The 20446-nt window shown below is 44.9% G+C and overlaps 2 protein-coding genes across 6 annotated transcripts; one reads left to right on the top strand and one right to left on the bottom strand.

Moving 5' to 3' along the window:
* The first annotated feature begins 95 nt into the window (after positions 1-95).
* zgc:173742 (DNA topoisomerase 1) lies at positions 96-16238 on the top strand. Of its 5 annotated transcripts, none has more exons than XM_047051465.1 (18): positions 107-363; positions 504-610; positions 3498-3587; positions 3679-3769; positions 4228-4352; positions 4550-4665; positions 5440-5561; positions 7334-7456; positions 7924-8111; positions 8556-8700; positions 9845-9988; positions 10455-10640; positions 12626-12694; positions 14531-14645; positions 14832-14959; positions 15360-15454; positions 15572-15721; positions 15960-16238. In XM_047051465.1, the coding sequence occupies exons 2-18, from the start codon at positions 513-515 to the stop codon at positions 16060-16062; spliced, it is 2088 nt and encodes a 695-aa protein (XP_046907421.1). In that variant the 5' UTR covers positions 107-363; positions 504-512; the 3' UTR covers positions 16063-16238. The 5 variants fall into 5 exon arrangements, with proteins under 5 accessions (XP_046907418.1, XP_046907417.1, XP_046907420.1 ...); XM_047051463.1 differs by having other exon boundaries at positions 109-363; positions 4225-4352; XM_047051462.1 differs by having other exon boundaries at positions 96-363; positions 15572-16050.
* Positions 16239-16706: 468 nt separating this feature from the next.
* LOC124488920 (heat shock factor-binding protein 1-like) lies at positions 16707-18658 on the bottom strand. Its single transcript, XM_047051468.1, has 4 exons — positions 18456-18658; positions 18006-18072; positions 17596-17722; positions 16707-17007 (listed from the first exon to the last, which is right to left on the bottom strand). Exons 1-3 carry the CDS (start codon positions 18498-18500, stop codon positions 17598-17600), a joined length of 237 nt encoding a protein of 78 aa, XP_046907424.1. The 5' UTR covers positions 18501-18658; the 3' UTR covers positions 16707-17007; positions 17596-17597.
* Between the last annotated feature and the right edge of the window lie 1788 nt (positions 18659-20446).

The following is a 20446-nucleotide window of genomic DNA, read 5'->3' on the forward strand; positions in this document are numbered from 1 at the left end:
CACTATGTTTGTTAAAAGTCTGATTCTTATTGTCTTTAAATTCGGCCAATATTCCTTTTAGTTTTAGAGCTTTACAGAGAATGGGAACGTCACTGAGGACTAATTAGGCCACTCCCACGCACCTGACATGTTCCCACAGCGGACATTTATTTTTCCCGCGCTATCTGTATCAGTAAGTGCTTATTGTAACAATGATATAAAACGAAGGTTCAGCAGGCATTACAAATATTGCTCGGTTTTAGATACATAACGATTTTATCCAGTGGCCACCTGTCGTAAAGTCATCTCACATTTTAAATAATATAAATTAAGCTGTCCATTTGACAAGGCGGCTCTGCACTACTACCGCCGGCGGAAAGGCAGGTAAGCACTGTGTCGTTTGCACTTTGTAGGGAGGCTTGCTAACTCAGTTGTCACTATTTCTAATAGTAAGGCATGAAAGGTTTAGTTTCTAGCTAACTTTCACTTTGTATTGAACGTTACAGTATGTTTTAATGTTGCAGTGTGTAAATATGGCCAAAGCGAAGCGGGGCCAGAAGGCCAAAGCTAAAAAGCCCAGACAGAGCTCGCAAAGTGACAACGAAGATGGCCCCACCGATACATCCAAAAGGTGCATTTAGGATGTCTAGCTGTGACAAGCTTGCAAACATAAATACTGTTTCTAATTTACAGGATTCAAAGCAGTGTGATAGGTGATCGAAAGTATGGTAGGTAGATTCTAGGTCATGCTGTTAACCACCCTCCTAGCATCATGATGATCTAAATTGCTCACTTCTGTGGCTAGCGTTAGTAGTGCTGTTTGTCAAATTTTTGCAACTTGCACATGGTTGAACACACCATTGCCCTAGCGTGCAGGCTCTCCTCTCATGTTGTCACGAAGGAAATTGAGACAAATTAAGCCTCCAAACAAAACAAGCCGCACAGACGGTCGTAAATCTCCCTCCCAGCTCACTGCAAAAGCTCCAGAAAGTGAGTGGGCGCCGTGCATTCATTAACGTGAGGACCACAGAATTTGTTAGGGGTAGCCTACTCCATCTTTATCTGAAGAAATTGATTTACATTGATATCTGTTGCATTATATGAGAAGACAAATTATGCCCCAGTCATCCGTCATTGACGTGTGTAATTAATAGGAGGAGGAAGAAAAATGGATGGCTTGTTTGTGAGTGGCAGCCAACTCTGTGATTTCATTCGCCAAAGCTGACTGGGATTGGGTTAGGCCTCCTTATGTAGCCCAGTCCTAGCCTAAAGTATTACTTATATCCTACTGAATAAGACAGTTTAACTATCAACTACCTCTTCAATCCACAAGTGACACCACTATATTCTGTTGACAGTAAACTGCAAATGAAACATTCAGAAAACACAAAAAATAGGAACTGAACTATTTTTTTTACTTTCTACCGTCCTCTCTCTTATGGTGTAGTGAGTAGCAGTAAGAACAGGAAAGAGAAGGTCAAGGTAAATAGAATTACATAAACTGCCAGGTTTCTGTCAACCCATTTCAAAGTTACATATCACATGCTACGCAAGCTCCAATGTGTTATGGAAGCCTTCTGAAGTACTTGGTGTTTGTAGGTCTTACCATTTCACAATAGTCAGACTAACAAGGAGCTTCTGGTCAATCAGATCTATGCTGTTACCAATCCTGACGGGGTTATCTATTTGGATCAAATGAAATCACTTCAATGTACACATTTTAAAGTGGCAAATCGTTTTTGTCAAGCGTTTCAAGTGTATGTATTGGCTTGGGGGATGATTTTATTGATTTTGTTTATTTATGTCCTGAAGGGCAATTGATGATGGAATGTCAGCAATGTCTGGCTTCCTCTCGTTAATTTTTCTATCTCCGTCAGGTCAACACAAAGAGCGTTAACTTTGATGCTAATGGCAGGTGTGTAACACTGCTCAATGACTTTAGGACAGCGTCTGAAAAGAAGGCCAGTTAATGGTGAATGATGGCGCTACTCATCACTCATCATCAGGTTTCTTTTGCACTTCATTGACTTGATGAACATTAAAAACTGTCCAATTGGCATCTTGCTGCTGCCATTGGAAATTAGTTTTAATCCGTTTACGTTTCTAATAGATTCAATTCATTGGTGTCTCTCGCTCTTACTTGCTCTCTCGCTTCTTCTGAGGTGATGTAAATTAATTTTGGTGATTTGGATGTCCAGGAGGCTGGACATAAGCCATTCCCATCTCTCAGGCAGCGTTAAGCTGTCTCTCAGGAAATTAATTTTTTGCGGTATTGAAGAAAAATATCTGTGGCTTGTCAGAAATGCAATAAATGAGATGGTGTTGGGGGGGGGGGGGGGGGGGGGAAGAGAGATGGACTCCCACGGTTGGGGGAATGGGGTGGTGTGTTGGTCTTGCATTTGCCTCAGGCCTCAAACAGGATCTGGTTGAATCATGAGAAGTGACTCTGGCTGTCACTCCTGGGTGATTCCAATTTCAAGTACACTTAAGGGGAATGGACAGTTGACAAAGACTTTCAAAGTTATTTTGTTTGTCTCAGTTTGATTCATTGATTTGATTTAGCCAATGGGTAAAGGCTGCAGTGCTGAAGGTGTTTTTCTGCCTCTTCTTACACAGTGGTACCCTTCAAACTCGCATAATTACTGAGAACATGATTACAATACCTTTTTATTCCTTTAGCGGAGGCTTTTACATTTACATTTTTACATTTAGTCATTAAGCAGACACTCTTATCCAGAGCAACTTACAGTAATTACAGTAAAACTTAGATTTTTAGAAAGATCAAGGATCAGAAGTGCATGGTACTACGATGGTCAAAATCAAGGAACGTTCCATTTTCATTAGCCACGTTAAAAATAAACCACATCTCAGCAACCAGGTACTGCCAACACAAACCACACATATGCACTAGGTTAACCCTCTGCCCAACAATGGATGCCGATGCTTGGATTTAATTACAGCCTCTTGGCGGCCGTGAAAATCTTCCATCCATTCTAATCAATATCCTTCTGTTCCGACGATACATGGGCGTGGATACTCGATGGAAGTAGCCCACTGCATGGGCTCCAGGCTGCCCAACCGTGTTCTGTTTAGCATGTGTGAAAGGAAGCAGAAGTGTAATTTATTAGCAGTGGTTGCTCTAATTAGTTATTCATTTGGTCCATTTCTCTTTGAGCTTGAGTCTCCCTGCAGTGTAGCAGCACAGTCCTGTAATTATTTTTTATTTCTAATCATTGTAATTATCCCATTATCATTTGGCTGTTTTTCAATAATGTTGTTTAATCACTGTAATTGTTATTTTGTGTGGTCACTGAATCATCAGTGTGCATGTTTAGGCTCCTTTTTACCTGGGAAGGCCTACATTTAGTCAGCTGCTCCAATTGTAGCCAGTTCATGCTGTGTTGTTGGGAATTCTGCAGCTCTATTACAATCGGCATCAATAGCTATTGACAAGTCTCAAACGTAGTTATTGTGTCCATTCTTCGTTTTCTCACTCCCATCTCTCTTTCCCGCTCCAGGTCCCACATGGCTGTGAAGCAGGAGGAAGGAGACTTTGCTCCCCAGCAGATGGGGAGGAAGAGGAAGAGGCAAGACGTGCCCTCTGCCATGTAAGGGCTAACGATTGAATAGGGACATGCCGAGTCAAGGTTCGTTTGATTCGTTTTAACGTGTATTCTCTGTTCCTTGGATCATTTTTAGGGTTCAGAAAAAGACAACCTTAAAAAGGGAGGATGGTGAGGTAAGCTCGGGGACACCAAGGAAGAGAGTCAAGAAGGAGGCCGAAGAGAAGGTAAACACCTTCCCCTTTCTCCTACCTGTGTTCTACAGTAATTACACTAAACCTTTCAGCTGTGTTTTCCCTAAACCAAGGGTGAATGTGATGGTTGAGACATTTAAGTTGGGATTTCATGGGACCAGTGGTAAACAGAGCAGAATGCATGGAACTTGTCACCTATGGCTACAACTCACTAAACTAAGTTGGCTGAAAGCTAATTGTATTCACTGTAACAAAATGATCAAAAATAAATTTCTTTTCGGAAGTCTTCCAATCCAGTCAAATTCTAAATAATGACGACAACCGATGTGTATTAAGTTAGAGATCAAATTTGGCTTATTTTGCCAATCCACCATACTGCCTTCAGTTAGCCAAAGCTGGTCTCATGTCCGTGTCCAAGTCATTTACTCAGTAGAAGAACGTCTTCTGGGGTCTGTACTGAGGGTGCCTGTTGATGTTGGTCTTCCTAGAAGATTGAGGAGGAAGAAGAGGGGCCCACCGTCTCTACCAAGCCGAAGAGGACCAAGAAAGAGATTGAAGAGGCACGAGCTCTGAAGATAAAGAAGAAGGAGGAAGAGGAGCAGCAACGTTGGAGATGGTGAGGGACATCACCGTCTGGGGCATTTTACAAGCAAGGATCACATGTTACTTCAACTTGGACGTGCTATTCTGGCAGTTTGCTGGCCTCTGTCGGTCTAGTTTTGTATTTAATCACAGCAGCATATGTTGAATACTTGCTTTAGGTAGTATATGATTGAATTGAAAGCTCTGTCTCTGTTTCCCTGTTGCTCTCAGGTGGGAGGAGGAGAAATATGAGTACGGGGTAAAGTGGAAGGTTCTAGAACATAAAGGACCGTGGTTCCCTCCTGAGTACCAGCCCCTGCCAAAGGATGTTCGTTTTTACTATGATGGTAGGGAGCCAGTCCAGGTCTCTCCTGCCGCTCTCCTGCAGGTCTCTCCTGTAGGTCTCTAAGGGGGAAAACCAGCAGTCTGATCTGAGGCCTTGATCAGGGTGTGTGGCCTGCATGAAGGCAAGTCTCAGCAGGACTTCTGATCCTGGATCAGCCTTCCCACTCAGAGGTGCTTAGTGACAGCTGATCTGTCATTCCTGTCTGCTCTCAGAGAGATGGGGAGACAGGAAGACAAACCACTATGCCCTGTCCAGGCTTACCAGGATCACACCAGCTCTGTGAACACAGAGAAGCAGATTGATCCTGGTACAGAGCAATGGATGAGCTATGACACTGCTCCTGACTTGTCAGTTTTAGAGGGGGTCCAAGAGAAGCGGTTCTATAGGACACTCTAGAGACTCCTTCCTTTCACCATGACGAACAACAACAGTTGTTTTATTGACTGACTGATTCTGTGCGTGTGTGCGTGCACAGAGACATCCAAGGACCAGCTTCTTTACTTGGGGCTGTGAAGGGAAGCTGTGGCTTGCTGGCTCAAACATGGTTATTGAAGACCATTCGACATATTCCCCCTACTGAACGTGCGCGCACTGCAGAGACCTGTTATGTACATCCATTGACACTTAAAACTGTTGCTCTCGTTTGTGTGTGTGTGTGTCTAGGAGAGGGTGATTGATGGGCTTGATCCTTGAGATGGTCTCTTCAAACATGACACACAGAAGATGCCCAACTGGGATGATGGAAGGTTTGAACTTGGTCTCTGTCTTCTTTCAGGTCAGGAGGTGAAACTAAGCCCTGCAGCCGAGGAGGTGGCGCTGTTCTTTGCCCAGATGCTGGACCACGAGTACACCACTAAGGAGGTGTTCCGGAACAACTTCTTCAAGGACTGGAGAAAGGTACAGGTCAGGAGAGACTGGAGGTGGAGGGGGAGGGAGGGGCGGGGAGATAGAAGAGAATGGAAACAAATGAGATAAAGAACAGTAAGTTGTATGTCCAAGGACAAAAATCCCTTAAAAGTAGGGGGGAATACAATGTAGCTTCAGTATAAAATGCTGCAAAATATTTGTAGCATGTCAAGAGTTGGCAGAGTCTGAGGTATATTTTTTATATACATATATATCAGGGACCCATACACGGAACATCATGACCCGAGTCTGAAATAGAATCTGCCTTTCATCTGAAGGTGGGCTTGGTGGAGCCCACACACAAAGCTGCGGAGACAGGTCATGAAGTCGCCCCAGCCAATGTGCCCGGCCAACAGTTTCAAGTTCCCTTTGATTGGAACGAAAGGGAAATCAAACGGCGTTGCCTCCCAGGTGTGAGGGTGTGAAACGGGCTGAGTGGAGAGCTGGGATGCGTGCGAGGTGGTGGCACGGCGTTCTGTACACGCCCCACCCTAACCAAGCCTGAAGCCATATCATGCAGAATTAATTTTGTGCTGCTTAGTGCTCAATGCTGTTGAAAATACGATTTGTGTAAAGGCATTGATATGCTAATCCAGACAACCGTCTCCCTGCATTTGAACAAATCCAATTAAACTGTTTTATTACAACAGGAAGAAGCTCTCCTCGCTTCACTGCCCCCCAGTCTCCGCCCACTCTCGCCCTGTCAATCATGGTTAGAGACTTGATTCAGTGTCTTCGAGTGGCCCCATCTGCTGTGCCAGAAGTGTGGGGGGTATGTCACACACTGTGGCTGTGTGGGGGGGGTATGTCACACACTGGCTGCACTCCAAACTGACCTCCTAGCCCTCTGGACTCTGGAACTCTAGACCATTGGTCTACTCGACTTCTGGCAACCTAGCCCTACACATACTGGACCACCTAGGCCTCTAGACCGCACTGGTTCCCAAGACAACTGGCCTCTTAGCCCCTGGCCCACCTAGCCCCTTACACCACTGGCCCCTAGAACCTGGACAACCTAGTTCCCTAGACGACTGGCCTCCTAGTCACACTTGAAACACTTGCCTGGTTGCATTGCTGACTGAATAAAGCAGATGTGTGTCCAACAGAAGCTAGTATTGATTGGAAGCTAGGCTGTTAACTCTGTTTGACTTTGATTTTCTCTCTCTCCCTTTGTGCCACCTTTTATAAACACCATATAAATTGGTCTTTTAATGTGCCTTCATTCTCCTCTCTCCCCCCCCTACTCTTTTTCTCCTCTAGTTTAAGTGCTGCGTCTCGGTGAAAATATATATTTCCATGGAGAGAGAATATTTGATGGAAGGGAGGGGGGTGGGGTATTGTAAGCAGGGAGACAAACATACAAGGATGAGAAGAGCGAGTCGGGGACAGGAGAGTGAGTAATCGGTGGGTTCAGCCGTTGCCTGGCTCGCAGGTCCTGCAGAGGTGGCCTTCTCGCCACTATGGGGCAGCACATTAGAAGAGAGGCTGCATGGTTGTGACATTTCGCCTGGGAGACGATCAAATTGAATGAAAGAAGCGCGTTGTTTGCTTGACACCCACAGATTGACCTGTGATCCAGAGCATGCACACTAGTTGAGGTGGTTTGGTGAAGTATACGGCTCCATTATGGACTGATCTGTGATCCGCTGGTTATTGAGTAAAGGGGGGGGGGGGGGTCGTCCTTTTTGTGGGGATTCTGTTTGTGTATGTGCCTCCTACATGTTCACTAAAGTGTCACGCGTCCTGAATCCCACCATCTTCAGGAAATGACCCACAATGAGCGTGTACTGATCCAGGACCTGAATAAGTGTGACTTTGGGGAACTCCACAACATGCATAAGCAGAAGGTGGAGGCCAGGAAAAGCATGACCAAGGAGGAGAAACTGGTGAGATCAACCATCTGTCCCAGCTGAACACAGTCCAGCCTTTTCAACATGGAGATCTCACCCAGGACCTTCTCCAGGGGCCTGCTTGAGACCAGGCCAGGCAGCACTAGATTCCATTCAGCCGTTTGTACTAGTGTAGTGCCCATTTGCAGCGAATGCTAGTGCAGTGCCCGTTATCACCCCATCCATAGCTCCCCTTGCTTGGTACAATGTAAAATGGTGACAAATGTGATTATATTCATTATACACCTGCCAATTTTCAACTTCATACTGTGCCCTGTTCTCAAGCTGCAGTAATTGAGCCACTGAAACACACGCGCACACACTCTGAGATACCTTCTTTAAGTTTAAAAGTATTGATGAGATTTGGTAACAACAGAGAAACTCCCACCTGTCAGATCAGAGTGGAAGAAGGAAGCCTGTTGTTTCTCCCCCTAACCTGATCTGTGGCGTCTTCCACCTCCCAGGTGATCAAAGAAGCCAACCAGAAGATCGTGGAGGAGTACGGCTTCTGCCTGCTCGACCACCACAGAGAGCGCATCGGCAACTTCAAGATTGAGCCCCCGAGCCTCTTCAGGGGGCGCGGGGAGCACCCCAAGCAGGGCCAGCTTAAGAAGAGGATCTGGCCCGAAGACGTCATCATCAACTGCAGCAAGTGAGACTGCAGGCAGGCCCCCCGTGGCAAGCTGGGTGTCACACTGGCTTTAGAATGCCACCGTGCGCATGGCTGGTCAGACTTTATTAAGGAGTACTGCTGTTCCTTGTGTCCAGACAACAATATTTAGAACGTTCCTGACAATGGGATTCGCCGCCTCGCTTGTAGCTTTGGAATGGTAGCTTCGGTTTAGCTAATTAGCAACTGATACAGGGGTCTTTTTCAAACACTGTCTTTTTGGTAGCCAGACACCATTCCTTATTGACAGATAATTCATAAAGGGGAGGGACTTTTACTGGCATTTCTTACTACATAGACATGGCTAACTTTTAATTAAATACAAATTATGAAATACAAATGCACTCCAATGTTATGTTATCCTTCTGCCTCTTAAACGTTCTCTCTCTTTGGTCTCTAATCTCCCTCTGTAACGGTCACACTCAGAGACTCGCGCATCCCAGAGCCCCCGAAAGGTCACCACTGGAAGGAGGTTCGCCATGACAACGGGGTGACGTGGCTGGCCAGCTGGACAGAGAACATCCAGGGCTCCGTTAAATACATCATGCTGAACGCCAACTCCAAACTCAAGGTGCAACCCTGACACCCACGGACGCAGGGGGGTGGGGGGGCAGAAGGACCGTAGATCATGCGTCTCAAACCACCTCCCAGGCTGTGCAGAGAAGGGCGAAGGGGAGGCAGAGAGAGGAGGGGGGCAGAGAGAGAGAGGGGGGGCAGAGAGATAAGGAGAGGGAGAGAGAGGGGCAGAGAGGGGGAAAGCAAGTGGGTTTCCACGCCACTTGTATGTAGTCAAGGAAGCTGTTGAGTTCTTTTATTCAGGAACTCTAGGTGTTGGCATCTTTGAACAACCACTGTTTACACGTATTCACAACATGTTGTTTTGTGTATCAGAGTCTGCCCTGCTGTCCTGAACTGGGTTATATGTGAAGGCTGATTATCATGCAGCCTCTGTTCACTGAGACACGCACAAACGGCAACCACAGAAAAGCACCATAAAGTGCTTTTCTGCTTCTAAAAATCCTAGGCTAATGACATATCTTATTCATACAAAGTGTTGTGCTTTGAAAGCACTGATGGCAACAATGGCCAACAATGTGTTCCTTTCATTCCAGTCGTGCTTGTGTTCAGGGGCTATTCACTGACGCAGTATGAGGGTTGTGTTGTTGGTACAGGGTGTTATGCTGTACTGCTACAGTATCTAGGAGCAACACTTTAACCCCTAGTTGAGGAGAACATTGTGAAAAGCAGGTTTTAATTGCAATTATTTGTTGGGCTCTTAAGGGCCAATGAGCTTTTCATCAGAGGACTGTGTGGAGTGGGTGTTTTGTATGGTGGTGTTAACACAAATGGTGCCTAAAGAGGGGTGGGTGTTTGTGCATATGTTACATTTCTTCTCCTATGCTCTCTTTTAGAATCTGGTCTCTACTCGATACTCGATTCTCCTCTATTGTCTTCTCCTTTCCTGCATATCTGTGAAGGTTAAGTTATTCCAGTGCGTCTCCGTGACGATGACCTGTGTATTTGGGTAGGGTGGCCTGGGTCCTGTTCATTAAAATGCTAGTGGCTGGTTCCCTTGAGGGATGGGCAAACACCATGTCACTGGCCAGCTCCCACAATACTCTCCTAACGGGTAGTGTGTATGTTAGCACCACATACCATGGTGGAAACGAGGAGGAGGAACTGTTTTCAAATGAAAGCTGTGTGTGTGTGCTCAGGGGGAGAAGGACTGGGAGAAGTATGAGGTGGCCCGCAGACTGAAGAGCTGTGTGGCCGGCATTCGCCAGCACTACCAGGAAGACCTCAAGTCCAAACAGATGGCCACTCGCCAGAGAGCCGTGGCCCTCTACTTCATCGACAAGGTCTGCCTCTGACCGCCTCTGGTGCTGTAGGCCCTAGAACCGGATGTCCTTAGACTAGGGTTGGGTATCGTTTGGGTTTTTACAGTACTGGTTCCAAATCGCTACTTTTAAAATGGTTCCGGTTCCCAAATGGTGCGTGAACCGATACTTTTTAAAAAGCCACAAAACGACATTAAACAACTGCTTTTCTTTTTATTTATCACTTGTCTTCCAGGTTCTTCAACTTTCCGTGTTCCGACTTGCATTCACGTTAATTTTCTCAGTCGGGAAAAAAATGTTCAGATTATTCTGACACCCCATGAATGCAGTATAATTTAATTAGCGATCATGTGCGCTGATTATGCCTCTGTCCGTTTCCGAGCACCAGAGGGCACATTTTTCAGCTCGGGCATTTAAGTGGCACTGAGATGTGCGGTTATAAACTCCAGTGGTAGTTTGAACTATTAATTCTGTGTGTGTGCCCCAGCTGGCTCTGAGAGCGGGTAATGAGAAGGAGGAAGGAGAGACGGCCGACACGGTAGGCTGCTGCTCTCTCCGGGTGGAGCACCTCACCCTCCACGACCACCTGGAGGGGGATGACTGGGTGGTGGAGTTTGACTTCCTGGGTAAAGATTGTATCCGCTACTACAACAAGGTCCCAGTCACCAAGCAGGTAAGCACTCGCTCGCGCTCTCTCTCGCTCTCTTAGCCACAAAACATGCTGGCTTCCTCTCGCTCTCTCCCCCCCCCTCCTCCCTAAATCTCCCACACAGCCCCAGGAAGCGGGACTTTAAGATGCCCACAGGGCTCCTTAAGATGGGATTCACATTGCTCCCGGCGTTTTAATTTGGCTCTGGAATTAGTGTGACTAAATTCCATTATCAGTTCCCTCCAACAAGCTGTCAGTCAAGAGAATTGATGGTATGATCATTTGTATTGGCACATGGGGAGATGGATTAGTGTGGGCTAGACCCCAGGTGGTCTGGAGTTACTTCCACTGTGGACCTTCTCAGCGACTAGTTCGTCACTGCAAGGTCAAGATGGTTTTGTCAAACGAACTGGCAGAAATGCATAAACAACCATGGAATTCTTGCTTGTAAGTAGGGTTTTGACGATAATGCTATATAATTGTCAAATCAATATCAAATGCATCTGATTGAGAAGGAAAGAAAAAAGCGATTGTAAAGGCTAAATGACTGGCGGTATCCTCAGGGTGAGAAAGGGAATCCTTGTCTTACTGCCAGTGAGCTTGAACGCTTCTAAAACCCAAATAAACTAGTCAAAACAATATTGTTGATACTCTGCTGACACAAGTTCATTATTTCCTTATAGCTGTGTATTATCGCTGTCACACATTGTAATTGTCAAATGAAAAGACTTGAATGGAAAATAAGAATCTTTATTAATCTTTTTTAAGAAGTTTTTTTCAGTTTCTCTTTCATCTTCAGTTATCTTGTCAGAACTGAGAATTAGACACAAACGAACTATAACGAATCTATTACCATTCCAAGGGAACACGCAAAACACAAATGCTGGAACCTTCCAGAGATTGCAGACCAGGACATGTTTGCACCTGCCAGCCTGTTTTGTTTCCGGGCAGAATGTCTCATTATTCAAATAAGCATATTTAAAAGCAACACATCAGGTAAAATTAATTAGTGTCCTGCATATCTTTGCATATGTAATGCCAGGATGGGTTAGGGCTGGTAAATGTCAGCTGGAATTGGAGGAATGTTCCGGCTCCAAACCCCTGGAGAGGGAGGGGGATGAACGGTAGGAAGGGATGGAGGTCACATGACCATCTGCAAACTCCCTAATGTGTGTGTGTGTGTGTCAACGTTTACCAAATGTACAGGGTTAAACACAGTTTGCTGCGTATTTAAATGTAATCATGTGACCAGCACTTAGAAGAGCATCCAGCCAACATCTGACCTGGAGTTGGGAGTATAGGGCTGGGGTCCCCTCCTCCCTGCACACACACACACACACACACACTCCACCTCAGTTCCCTCTTTATTTCTGCATTTTAAATGTTGACTTGAGGCAAAATTGTAGTTCAAATCACAGAAATGCTACAAATTGGCTAGCATTAATTATCTTCTTGCATATTTTAGCAGGTTTAGTTGGTACGTGGGGGGGGAGGGGGGGCGGTAGTGGTTCATTGGAAATGTCAAATATAATTGTGCCAATCTTTACTCTGGCTCCCCTGTGAGTGAGCGAAGCAGAGGGAGAGGTATGGAGAGAGCTGTCTCCTGGCTATAGGCCCATCTTCTGGCAGGATCAGGATCATTTGGAAGGCCCGAGTTTGCTGCTGCTTTATATGCAGTCTGGCTGGCATTTCAGCCTTTCCGTCTCTCTGTCCGTGTCTTGCTGTCGCTCTCTCTCACACTCACATAATTCAAAGAGAAGAATTGAGCTTGATTTGACTTGTCGTGCACACAGTTGGCACTCCTTAGACTCTTCCCTGATTTGATTGTGTCTGATTGATTGTGCCTGAGAAGCCAAGTCAGGTTCACCCTAAGTGGCTAAACCGGCGCACACCAGGGTCCAGCTGGCCTCCTGGGGAGTCTGTCCTGGAGGGGGGGGGGGGGTCTGTCCTGGGAGTCTGGTCTGCTCTTGTCTGTTTCTTGTGACGTGTTCTGTTCTCGTCTCTTCCAGGTGTTTAAAAACTTGAAGCTGTTCATGGAAAATAAGCAAGGAGGGGACGATGTCTTCGACCGCCTCAATGTGAGTCAGAAACAATTTTTTTTCTATTTTGCATTCTACTGCCAGAATGCCTAAACATGCCAAAAAGGAAATGTGTATTTGTGGACACGGCAAGGAGATTACTGGGTATCAGCAGCGGCTTCACACCGACGCCTTCCTAGAAAAGAGACCATAAGGGTGAGGGGGGAAGAAGGACCAAGTGTGGGGGGGGGGGGTTGAAATGGAGAGTGACCGATGAAAAACAGGTAGGAAGGTGAGGGAGGAAAAAAAGAGGTGAGCGAGAACGCGAAGCAAAGACGGCACGCTGGAAGAAGGGGAGCGCGATAAGAGGAGAGGGGGGGGGGGGGGGGGGAAGAAGGTAGGAAGGCTGACTGAGAGGATTAGAAATTAATCCAGCCTCCCTTCACCCTGCTGCCCCCTCCAGGCTGCAGGGCCAGGCTGGCTGCAGAGGAGCCCAGCCCCGGCAGGCCCAGGGGCTGCTGCCGTGAAATGACATGGTCCTTAGCCTCCCCTGGACGAGCGGGGGCGGCGGATGGATGGAATGTGAGCAGGGAGGAAGGAATGGGGGGTGGGAGAGGATGGTGTCCTTCCTCTCTGACCTCCAGTGTGATGAGAAATGGCAGGGCATGTGAAGGGGAAATGTTAACCGGTGCTCTGAGCTGGCCTGATTGACACTCAAAGGCCATTGGAGGGGGGGGATACGGGGGTGGTATTAAAGTACAGCAAGTTCAGTCACATAACTAGGCTGCCCTCCCGCCTTCTCTGGTGGTGTTCAGAGGACCTTAGCCCCTCTTTTAGACTTGTTACCTGCAGGGGCGTGCGTGGACACGGGTGCACATGAGAACTGGCTTGTCTTCACTGAGGCATTCAACTGGCCTGGACATGTGTTCCCAGTAACGGTGTGTTGTTCCTGGTGGCGTCTTGTTAAGGAAGGGAATGTGTGTCATTCAGCCTCTGGGGTGTGGGGGGAGGGGGGGCTGGGATGCCTGTCTCCTGTCGCTGTAGCCCCTGTACCTTCACCTGGACATGCTGCTGTCTCTTATCTCCAACACAGCAGGTGGATGGTGCTGACCTCGAGCACGCACACACACACACACACACACAGATATGCATGTCCCATCTTCTGTCAGGACTTTGGGTGGGGGTCAATATCACTGTAGACCTGTGAGCTGGCAGATAAGAGATCACACACTTGTCCACGTTCCTCATCTTTCCTCTGAGCTGGACTGAAGGAAAGGACAGTGTGTCCTAACCCTGCACTGATTCAAACAGCGCGGCCATCTTCCCTCCCAGCCTGCCTCACAACACTTAACGCCCTTAAGGACACTATTGGATTGCTTTTGGTTTATTCATCCATGTGTGGGTGTGCACGCATCTGCATTTAAGTGTGTGTGTTTCAGCCCTAGACCCCGGCTCTCCTCTTCTAGAGCGTCTTGTTATTGGAAAGCCCTTGCTGTCAGGGCGCTGCAGTTAATGGAAATATAATTCCTGTCTTTGGCAACTTTAACCTATGCTAATACTTGTCGAAATTGCAGTTAAGTCAGAGAAAGTAATATGATGGTCTTTTTTTAATCTCCTCGCTACTCCAAATGATGGTGATGATAATGTACCTGGAGACTGGGTGATGCCGTTTCCCTGCAGTGCTTGAATCCCAGTACTCTACTGCCACCTTGTGGCCAGGGGTCAAACTGCAGGCTCTTCTGCCAGCAGGCTTCAGTCCATGGTCACTGTGGGCTTTGAAGGATGTGTACACGTTTTAACAGAAGGCTGTGTATGCTTCATTTATATTGTGTGTGTGTGTGTGTGTGTGTGTGTGTGTGTGTGTGTGTGTGTGTGTGTGTGTGTGTGCGTGCGCAGACAGGCTTGTTGAACAAGCACTTGAGTTCCCTTATGCCAGGCCTGACTGCCAAGGTGTTCAGGACATACAACGCCTCAATCACCCTGCAACAGCAGCTCCGAGAGCTCTCCAACAGTAGGCACCTCATCTCATACACACGCAATTTTAAAAAACACTCCCTAACATGCACACACCACCCCGCCACAAACACAGCCAAAGTATTTCAGATTCTAACCAAACACTTAAATACACATCTCTTAATTCTGATGTAAGGATCCCCAGTCTGTTATCTGAATCAAACTGAATCTTATTTGACCTCAGTGACAAACAACCAGGCAGAGAAGATGCTGTCTTACAACAGAGCCAACCGTGCAGTCGCAATACTCTGTAACCACCAGCGGGCACCGCCAAAGAGCTTTGACCAGTCCATGGCCAACCTACAGACTAAGGTGAGGAGGGAGTGAAGTGTCCTAGAGGGAAATCCAGCCTGGGGTTCTGTGCTGTAAGGGTTACCCACCAACCATCCACCTTGGGACCTTCACCTCTGGTGCAATGTAAGACATTGGGAAAGAAGCCTACAAGTGAGGTGTGTAGAGGTGGCTATAGTATACTTGTATTGTAGAAATTAAGTCGTTGACAAGTAGTAAACTGAACATATTAAAAACATATTTGGTCAGATACTTGGGATTAAGTTATTGAAGTGATTTTAGTTTTGATATTGACTAATGTGTAGTAAGAAGCCAGTCTTGAGATTTGAAAAACATTGGTATTGTTTAGTGATACCATCCCTAATGTGACCATTAACAAGTAGTACAACTGACGAGGTTAAAAAGGTGTCCTGGATTGTAGATCGATGCCAGGAGGGAGCAGCTGGTCCTGGCCAAGACTAATCTGAAGGAGGCCAAGAAGGAGGCCAAGTCCAGCTCCGACCCCAAGCTGCAGACGTGAGTTACACACACACACACGTCTGCCTTTAGTTCAGTTTGATTACACACTAGGTAACGGGTTTAAGTGAGCTAGCATGAGGCGAGAAGGGGAATTCAGGCTGTGTTGTATTTCAGGGCGGTGGAGCGCAAGAAGAAGGCCGTGGAGCGCTGTGAGGAGCAGCTGTTAAGGATGGAGGTGCAGGCGACAGACCGGGAGGAGAACAAGCAGATCGCTCTGGGCACCTCCAAACTCAACTACCTGGACCCACGCATCAGTGTGGCCTGGTCAGAGACGAGCCCTCACTTCTCGCTCACCCCCTCTCCAACCCTTTCTCACACGCAAAGCATACTTTCCAAGTACACACACTCTCACTCATATCAGACTTTAGCTGTGTTTTATTCCCCATATTTGACACAAATGTGGGGAATAAGACACAGCTATAGTCTAAGCTAAGACCATTCAGTTGGCCTTAAACATGATCCGGGGACACGTTTGATGTTGCGTTGTTCCTCTCTCCTGCAGGTGTAAGAACATGGAGGTCCCCCTGGACAAGATCTACAACAAGTCTCAGAGAGACAAGTTTGCCTGGGCCGTAGACATGACCGAGACAGACTTCCAGTTTTAACCCTGCCCTCCACCTGTCTGCAGACCAGGAATCTACTGACACTGGAAGGGTTATTGGAACAGAAGTTGAAGAGGTTTTACCTGGGAATGCATTTTTTTACACATGGTTCTTAACATTGTTTTTTCATGGTTGGTTCTTTTATAAAGAATGGTTGTTCACCATTTTGTTCATGTTAATATCGTTTTGTATTTTAGTGTTGCCAGTCAAAACAAATTTGTATGTACATATATATTCTTGATTCAAATAAAAATGTATTTGCAATAGCTGCTGATTTGAAGGACTCTTAACTTGTAATGGACAGTGTATACACACAGCTTATCATCTGCACTTTACACAGCCTGACGGATGAATACACTCATTACTTGATGCATCCAGTGTTTCTTCACTGGTTGCGTCCAGAAGCATTTTTAGTGCTCCTAATCAGAATGACATCTTGGTTGTTTACTAAAATGCTAAAGTACCGTCATGTCAAACTGCCCCATCAACGGTTGGTCTGGCCATTTCCATGCCAGAGGGAAATCTGTTTGAAAAGGAGGGTGCCCAGACCATGTGCCTGAACAAGGTTGAACAAGCTTCTAGGTGGATGCAGCTGGTACCCATAATGGGATTGTTTTACATTTGTGGTAATAGAATGGTTGGTCAGATACTGAGACAAAGACATTGTATTAAATAACTTCAATATAACAAATCAATTGAGTTTGGATTGCATTCCACACTTGGCACAAGCAGCACCGTTTCTTGTTGCAACAACTTCAAACATCTCATGCCATTGTTCTGTGTACAGTAGGGATTGTGTTATACAAATAAATCTACACTACATAAATGTTACTCATATTACAATAGTTCATAGAAAAAAGCATTTCACCACAAACACCCAAATCAATTTATGATAGATGAAACTGGCTGCTCCTGAAAACTGTCCTTGACATGGTGTTACCTGGCAACCTGCAAAAGAGAGCACATACGTTGGTTGTAGAGGTACGTTCCAGCACTCTGCGTCAAGTACATGTGCACAATGTAATCAAACAGGTCTCGTATCATCATCCCATAACACTTGTTAGGCGTTCACTTGATTGTGGACTCAGGTCTGACTCATGTCGGTAGGGTTTATACTTTTTGGTAAGAGCTAATTAATTCTATAGCAAGATAAATTCAAAAATTAACAACGATGCACAAATACGTCATTTAAATTATTACAAATAGTAGATTGACCTGGGTTCAGTTTATTTTGGAATCACTATACAACACTACAGTAGCATGTATTGATTTCACTAAAGGGGATCTTTGTTTAGCTTATCACCAAAATTACATGTGGGGAAAAAACATGAAATCTAAACTCCATATAGCTATGTGTAAGTAAACAGACAAAACACTGTTCAATATATATCTCGTACATTGACACATGTATTAAGTGGAGATGTTTCCCATTGCTCGAAGCTAATCTGCTCTGAAAAATCGACTTGAGATCTTGCAAGGGGGGAAAGAGGCCTTTGGCAGTTTAGTAAGACAATGATATATGATTATAATAGTAACCTTTATAATGTCCCTTGATCCTCCTTGGGCTTATTTTCTGCTCCTTCGATCTCTTCCACACCAGCCTGTGTCATGAGGTCCGCAATGTTCTTTTCCAAGTCATCAATGCGGGTGCTCATCTCGTCAAGTGGACAGGGTTAAGAAACCAAAACAACTTGTTACTACAGCGTTCTAGAACAGCACCATCTTAAACTATTATAAAACCTTGAGTGTCTAGTGTGGGAAACTGTCGAACTCTGTATTGAACTAATTATTGTTAAAGGAAACGGGACCCGTTATGCTTCTCGCAGCAATACTATTTCTATCATTTGTTATATGGCTGTACTGTGGCCTAGAACTAAAACTGTTGATATACATAGTATGAAACATATTCACTGAAAAAGCAATACTGTTTGCCAGAAAAAGGATATTTCTACCAATGATCTGGTCAGACATCGTTTGAAACTTGTCCTGCATCTGCTGCAGCAGGGTCTGGACCTGCGAGAGAGAGAAAGGAGATCCTTTATGCTAGGCAGGGATTGACGGAACAAGGACAAAATATTTCGTGCCATCATTTACACAGAATTAAATTACGGGTGCATTTAGAATTATTTTAACCTTAGAGAGAGACCCTCCTTCCGGGTGATCTGAACATCAATAAACTATTAGTGACCCCCGCTGGCAATTAAACCTCTACCCACGTATTTCTCAGCAAGAATGATAATGGTTAAGAACAGCTGTGAAATTACTAACAAAAACGACGGCGCAACCCGTACAGTAGCTGTTGGTTAATAATATGAGGTGTATTAGAATTATTAGCCTGCTAGGTAAAGCTAGTAACATTAGCTAGCTAGCTGGGTCAAGCAAGTTAAAATACTTACCACATTGGTGAGGTCCTGAACAGACTTAGGATCTGTTTCTGACATGGTATCCTATGCACCTTGACAGGAATTAGGATTACTGATAAATTGATTAATTAATACAGGGCAATAAATATGGTTAGGCTTTACCAGGTAAGCAGAAAAAAATGCTAAGAGATCTCAACCAAGCACCGCCCCTGACTGCCCTATCGCTGGGTCAGCTGTTTTCCTTTACAAATGTTTGTCGCGAGAAGCCAAACCTACCCGGAAATGGTCACAACATTTATGGGACTTGTAGTTAGATCGAAAAACATTCAGCTCGTTAAATGAACACAAAATTGCAAGATGTTCATACATTTTTTAATCATTTAAAATATATAATTATTTTACATACAAATTGTGCATAAATAAAGTACAGTAGAAGTATTTTGTTGTGTGTTTAATATCGTACATTACTATTGAAATGTTTGTGTGTGCCTGTTTTCCCTCAAACAGGGAATTTGTTATTATTTGTTGCTAACTTTTGACTATTTAAACCCTGTTAATCAAATTAAAAAGTAATGTCAGTTAGGGAGTCAGATGGCTGAGCGGTGAGGGAGTCGGGCTAGAAATCAGAAGGTTGCCGGATCGATGTGTCCTTGGGCAAGGCACTCCACCCTACTTGCCTCGGGGGCAATGTCCCTGTACTTACTGTAAGTCGCTCTGGATAAGAGCGTCTGCTAAATGACTAAATGTGTATATGTAAATTAAAGAGTTGTTATTTAGGCTCACATATTCTCAACCTCAGGTATTCTCATTTCGTGGCAGCCTACTATGATTCGACCTAAAGCCAGTGTGCACGGATGGTATATGGACATTAGGACTGTCCGAAGAGACTTAACATAGGAAAAGGGGCATTGACTTGCTGCTCCATAATATATTGTTGATTTATTATCAAAACATAGTATTGTGTTTCACGCAACACTGACGCCGTAAAAGCTCATTTTGTCCAGGAGGGGGCAGTGTTTAATAAGGATACAATTCGACTACTCACTAATTTTCTCTCCCTCTCTCTCTCTCTCTCTCTCTCTCTCTCTTTCTCTCTCTCTCTTTCTCAAGACTAAATGAAATGGCCAACTATTTTATGCCAAATTTGCTGTTGTAAGCTTTTACATCCTAAACGCAAAGTATGGACCTACAGGATTGAAGTTAAGTGTGTTGTTTATCGATGTAGAAAAGAACACACTGTTAAAAAGTGCACTTTCCTGCACACACTTTAGGTTTTTTTGCATAGTTTATTGCAAATGTTTTTTGCAGTGAGCCAATGTGCCAAGCTCCAACCCTGTTATATTAATACATAACGAATACTGTTTTGTCGTGGCATTATTGTAACGTGTCGTTATCTTGCTAACAGCATTATCCTTGCTATTGGTAAAGTGATCTTTTAGTAGTAGCCTAGTAGGCTATAGCCTTGTCGTAATACTAGCCTAGTATTTACAGGCTAATTGTGGTTGTAAAATTGTTGTAGGTTATTGTTGTTGTAGGCCTAAAGGCTAGTAGACTGTAAACCTTTCATGACAATACATTATTGCCTTTGGTCTGTTTGACCCTTTCTCTTTAAACATTGAACATTTTCGCGTGGCAATATATTCATATTGAATTAGGCTAAATTAAATAGGTAGCCTTCATATGGCGAGATTCAAATATGTGACATATAGCAATCATATTGTGCCAGTGGTTAAACAGTGATTAGGTGGAGCAAAGAATGCAATTAGTTTTGGCACAAAACCCCACTTTATAAAATGTTGTTATAAACTTGCCGACAAGAAACCGATCGAGGCCTATTCATTTGACATATTGTACACTTCAATATTTTCCATTGGCTCCATAGCAAACAAACAATGTTTTTGTTTTTGTTAATTCATCTTTAACTTCAAATATATGTTTCAGAAGGTTTAATTCCCCTTAACGTGGATTAAGGTAGGCTATATTGTGTTCAAAAAAGTTTTTTTATTCAATTTTCCTTATGGCGA

The sequence above is a fragment of the Hypomesus transpacificus genome, unplaced genomic scaffold, assembly GCF_021917145.1.
Source record: "Hypomesus transpacificus isolate Combined female unplaced genomic scaffold, fHypTra1 scaffold_156, whole genome shotgun sequence".
In the NCBI taxonomy this organism is placed as follows: Eukaryota; Metazoa; Chordata; class Actinopteri; order Osmeriformes; family Osmeridae; genus Hypomesus; species Hypomesus transpacificus.

What these genes read in the sequence shown, in the direction of transcription:
- zgc:173742 (XM_047051461.1), top strand. Translation starts at nt 513, where the DNA reads ATGGCCAAAGCGAAGCGGGGCCAGAAGGCCAAAGCTAAAAAGCCCAGA. An exon ending in GTCATCATCAACTGCAGCAA is followed by an intron (nt 8,112 to 8,555) that starts GTGAGACTGCAG and finishes GGTCACACTCAG; the next exon opens with AGACTCGCGCATCCCAGAGC. An exon ending in ACGCCAACTCCAAACTCAAG is followed by an intron (nt 8,701 to 9,844) that starts GTGCAACCCTGA and finishes GTGTGTGCTCAG; the next exon opens with GGGGAGAAGGACTGGGAGAA.
- LOC124488920 (XM_047051468.1), bottom strand. Translation starts at nt 18,500, where the DNA reads ATGTCAGAAACAGATCCTAAGTCTGTTCAGGACCTCACCAATGTG. An exon ending in TTCAGGACCTCACCAATGTG is followed by an intron (nt 18,073 to 18,455) that starts GTAAGTATTTTA and finishes TCTCTCTCGCAG; the next exon opens with GTCCAGACCCTGCTGCAGCA. An exon ending in TGACCAGATCATTGGTAGAA is followed by an intron (nt 17,723 to 18,005) that starts ATATCCTTTTTC and finishes AACCCTGTCCAC; the next exon opens with TTGACGAGATGAGCACCCGC.